Raw genomic sequence first — 4570 nt, 5'->3', positions numbered from 1 at the left:
TATGTAAAATATAGCATAGATTATAATTCTATAGTAGATGATATTGAATAAAAGAATATCAAATGATTTAAGAATTTCTATTAATCTTTTATGCATGATATGTGCAGACATGAATAAACAACAACAGTAAATAAACTATTGTTGTTTCCTGTTGGGTGGTAGGACTTCCCAACGAGACCGCTGATAAGAAACACTAGAAATTAATGAATATATCAACAACAAAAACAACAACAACGAACACGTCACCAGCCTCAGCCAATCAGAGGGCAGAGATACAGTCAAAGCAGGAAGTCGTCACTTTTCGCGGAACAGTTTTCCCGCGAAGATTTTCCACCACGTCCTCCGGTAAGTGAGATTACTAGAAGTTAGTCACTAGTTAGTTCAACTCCCGATCAAAGTGATCGGACTGAGAATCAGCAGCTTGTCGCTCGAGTTGATCGTTGTTCCCTGAACGAGCCCGGAGAGACGACCGGCACCACGCTCCATTCACAGATCCCGCAGATTACCGGGATTTTGATTTCTGACTGATCATAATCTTATTCTGAGCAAAGTGAACGGCTGGTTTGGTCTTATTATGAGTTTCTCTTTAATTCGGCAAACAGTTTCCTGTAAATCATGACGGATTTCGTGGTGTTTTCCAGATTTCTCCCTCAGTTCAACATGTGTCGTGGTTGCTGGAGTTGTTGCTTTTCTATTGGACCGATTGATCAATATGTTGTGCTGAAAGATTACTGACGTCACTGCAGAATTATGAGTTATTTGCGCAGAGCTTTGTGTGAATACACAGTAATTAAACTGTCATACCTTCTTGAGGTGTGCAGACACATCATCATCATCATCATCATCATCATCATGGCAGGGAGGAAGGTGAAACATGCCGGCATGCCAGCAGCAGACTGCCTCAGGCAGGTAGGTGAAACACCTGTCCACAGCCCTGAGAGGACCGCCGTGTATTAATCCTGTGTGTTTCCAGGCCCAGAGCATCCTGAGAGAGAGGTTCTGTCACCAGCGGCTCCCTGACAGCCTGGAGGGGATGGAAACTCAGTATCAGTAGGTTCTTTCACATGACGACGGTGGAGTTTCACTCCATAGAGGATTAGAGGCGTGGTAATAACAACCACACTTCATTGTGTTGAATGTGAAATAAGAAAGAGAAAGCTGCTGAATAAATTAACCGTCATTGAGGCCAAATGACTACCATCACTAAGGAATAAATATCTGTGTGAAGTAGAGAAAACTGAGGTACTTTCAGAGAGTAAAGTAACATTGTTTGTAAAAAAAAAGAATAAGGAAATGTGATTATATTGTGTCTGTATTTTCCACTTGTTTCAAATTATACCTCTAAAGGACTTTTTGCTGTTTGCAACCATTCACAAATGTTCCACATGCAAGATGTTTGCAGCTAAAACAAAGTGTTGGAGCTCCAGAGAGACCAGGAAGCCAGAGAGGATTCTGGGTAACGTAGTTCCGACTGTTCCAGGCGCCTCCGGGACCTGCTGAGGCGGACCGCCGTAGACGGGGAGAGCAACTCGGTGCTGATCATCGGTCCCAGAGGGGCGGGGAAAACCACGGTGAGCCCCCGCAGCCGGGAGGGGGTGGGGTGGTGTGGGGGGGGGGGGGGGGGGGGGGGGGGGGGGGGGTGGCCTGGCCTGGCCTGGGCGGTGTGTGACACTGTGTGTGTGTGTGTGTGCAGCTCTTACGCAGTGTGCTGAGGGAACTGCTGGACGACAAGGAGGTGCAGAAAAACCTCTTACAGGTTCATCTTAACGGTACGGCCCATCTTCATCTTCATCTTCATCCTCACTTCACAGCATTTCATCATGTGGCTGCAGAGACGAACCACCTCACAGTTTATCCTCCTCATGACCTCATTAAATACAGTTTTAACAAAATTCATAAACACTTTGAGATAAAATACAGTTTTTTGTTAGTTATTGTGTATAAAAGTCAGAAATGAAGTTTCACCTCCCTCATTAATCAACTTTACTTTAGTGCTACAATATTTTAATGATCCTTTGTCTGTCGGACTTTTACACACAGACAATTTTGAACAGGAGTGTGTGTGTGACGGTGTGTGTGTGTGTGTGCTGAAGGCCTCCTGCAGACTGACGACAGAATCGCCCTGAAGGAAATCACGTTACAGCTTCACCTGGAAAATGTTGTTGGAGACAAAGTGTTTGTGAGTCACCGTTCAGACGTTGACCAACGTTTTTGTAAAAAGACAAATCTGCTGTAAAATCTTGTCCTGCTTCCTTTCAGGGAAGTTTTGCAGAGAACCTGGTTTTCCTGCTGGAGGCGCTGAAGCATGGTGAGTGAGGTTGCGGCGTTTCCTGCGGTGCGGAGCTTGAGGTGACGCTGTGCCGCTGCTTCCAGGTGAGCGCAGCAGCAGCCGCCCCGTCTTGTTCGTCCTGGACGAGTTCCACCTGTTCACGCAGCACAAGAACCAGACGCTGCTCTACAACCTGCTGGACATCTCGCAGTCGGCGCAGACGCCGGTGGCCGTGGTCGGCCTCACCTGCAGGCTGGTAGGAGCGGCTCGGGACTCGCCGAACCGGAACCGGAACCGGAACCCGGCGCAGGCTGACGTTGCTTTTCACGCAGGACGTCCTGGAGCTGCTGGAGAAGAGGGTGAAGTCGCGGTTCTCCCACCGGCAGATTCACCTGCTGAACACGCTCACCTTCAGCCAGTACCTGGAGCGGGTTCAGACGCAGCTCCGCCTGCCGGACGACTTCCCCGACTCGCGCTTCGCTCAGGACTGGAACGCCGGCCTGCAGGTGGGAGGGGCCGAGGGCTCGACGTTCACCAGTCCGACGTTCGGCAGCTTCACGGTGGTTTCGTCCTCAGACGCTGTGTGAAGACAAGTCGGTGCAGGACGTTTTCCAGCGACACTTCAACTCCAGCAGACTCTTGGACTCGCTGCACCGCCTGCTGGTCAGGGCGACTCGTCTTCCTGCTCTTCTTCCACCCACAACCGTTCACTTTGTGACGTTTCTCCTCTCGCCTCAGATGCTGTGTCTGAGTCGCGTCTCACCTTCCAGACCGTCCATCAGGCCGGCAGACGTCCTGGAGGCCAGTCGCTGCTGTCTGGGAGACTCCAGGGTCAACATGCTGCACGGTGAGCAACGGGAGGGCAACGGGCAACAGGAGGGCAACGGGCAACAGGAGGGCAACGGGCAACAGGAGGGCAACAGGCAACAGGAGGGCAACAGGCAACAGGAGGGCAACAGGCAACAGGAGGGCAACGGGCAACGGGACCCAGAGGTCCAGGTTTCTGTGGTGACTGAACGTGTCTCTTCAGGTTTGTCCATCTTGGAGCTCTGCCTGATCATCGCCATGAAGCATCTGACGGACTTGTACGAAGGAGAGCCCTTCAACTTCCAGATGGTTCATAACGGTAACATCAAGCTGCAGCAGAGCCGCCACCGCCGCCGCCACCACTTCACTTCCTCCTCTTTGTCCCACAGAGTTCAAGAAGTTCCTGCACAGGAAGTCCAACTCCATGTACAAGTTTGAGCAACCAGTCATTATGAAGGTACACACACACACACTCCATTGTCAACACTGTTGACATGTAAAGTGTTTATACACACACACACGAACATCTCTAATTCATTAATAGCCAGTGGGGAGGGAAACATTCTTAAATATAGTTCTTCTTCAGGCTTTTTGTTTTTCATGTCTGATTCATAGTTAAAATCTTCTGACATGTGACACAATGATTGATGATGATTGGCAGCTTCACAAAACCTGCTGCTGCCCCCTAGTGGCAGTTAGTCTTCTAACACTAACAAACATCCAGTGGGAATTAATTAATGATAAGAATAAAATGGCTTGGGGAACAATATTTAGTTTGTGTTGTAACATCTCTGTACTGCCCCTCCAGTCTCTCCTCCCCTGACCCCTGGTCAACTTGTCCTGTATTGAACCAGTAGAACAGAAACTCCCCCCAGAGAGGCTCAAACCCAGACCCCTGTGGTCGTGTGGCCACAGTGCGAACCACTGCTGCAGGTGAACACATGCAGCGTCTCCTCCCCAGGCCTTCGAGCACCTGCTGCAGCTGGAGCTGGTCCGGCCGGTGGACGGCGCCTCCTCCAGGACCCACAAGGACTTCCTGCTGATGAAGCTCATGCTGGACCAGAGCCAGGTCATGGAGGCGGTGCATAAATACCCACAATGCCCCACGGACCTCCGACAGTGGGCCACGTCGGCCTTCGAGTAGCACGGATGAAGACACTCTGAAGGAGACGATGCTGTTACACTGCTGAGGGTTCATTTGGCATTTCAACTGCTTAATGAGCATGAAAATAAATGTTTTCCATCTCAGTTGTTCGAATAAACTGAGATCATCAAACTGCTTAATAAAACCTGAAATGTGATTTTAACGTACGACCAGGCTTTAATGCTGTCACTCAACTGTTAAACAAATAAACCATTAGATCTTATTGATCATTAGAATGAATTTAGCTGCTCAATGCTGCCATCTAGTGGGGGACGTCTGCAATAAGCCAATGAGGATAGTTTAACAGATTGTAAATCTGAGCTTGTCTTCTGACCAACTTAGTGTGTGTG

The 4570-nt window shown here is 49.3% G+C and overlaps 1 protein-coding gene across 1 annotated transcript; it reads left to right on the top strand.

The window, feature by feature from the left end:
• Positions 1-317: 317 nt before the first annotated feature.
• On the top strand, positions 318-4220 carry orc4 (origin recognition complex, subunit 4; the record flags this gene model as incomplete). Its single annotated transcript, XM_080519565.1, has 14 exons — positions 318-345; positions 822-909; positions 974-1050; positions 1481-1571; positions 1694-1769; positions 2094-2179; positions 2260-2308; positions 2374-2525; positions 2602-2775; positions 2846-2932; positions 3008-3116; positions 3300-3395; positions 3466-3533; positions 4038-4220. The coding sequence occupies exons 2-14, from the start codon at positions 853-855 to the stop codon at positions 4218-4220; spliced, it is 1305 nt and encodes a 434-aa protein (XP_080375691.1). The 5' UTR covers positions 318-345; positions 822-852.
• Between the last annotated feature and the right edge of the window lie 350 nt (positions 4221-4570).

This window comes from Blennius ocellaris (assembly GCF_963422515.1).
Source record: "Blennius ocellaris genome assembly, chromosome: 24".
In the NCBI taxonomy this organism is placed as follows: domain Eukaryota; kingdom Metazoa; phylum Chordata; class Actinopteri; order Blenniiformes; family Blenniidae; genus Blennius; species Blennius ocellaris.
Note: the sequence above shows the minus strand (reverse complement) of the source record. Positions and strands in the feature narration are given on the sequence as shown.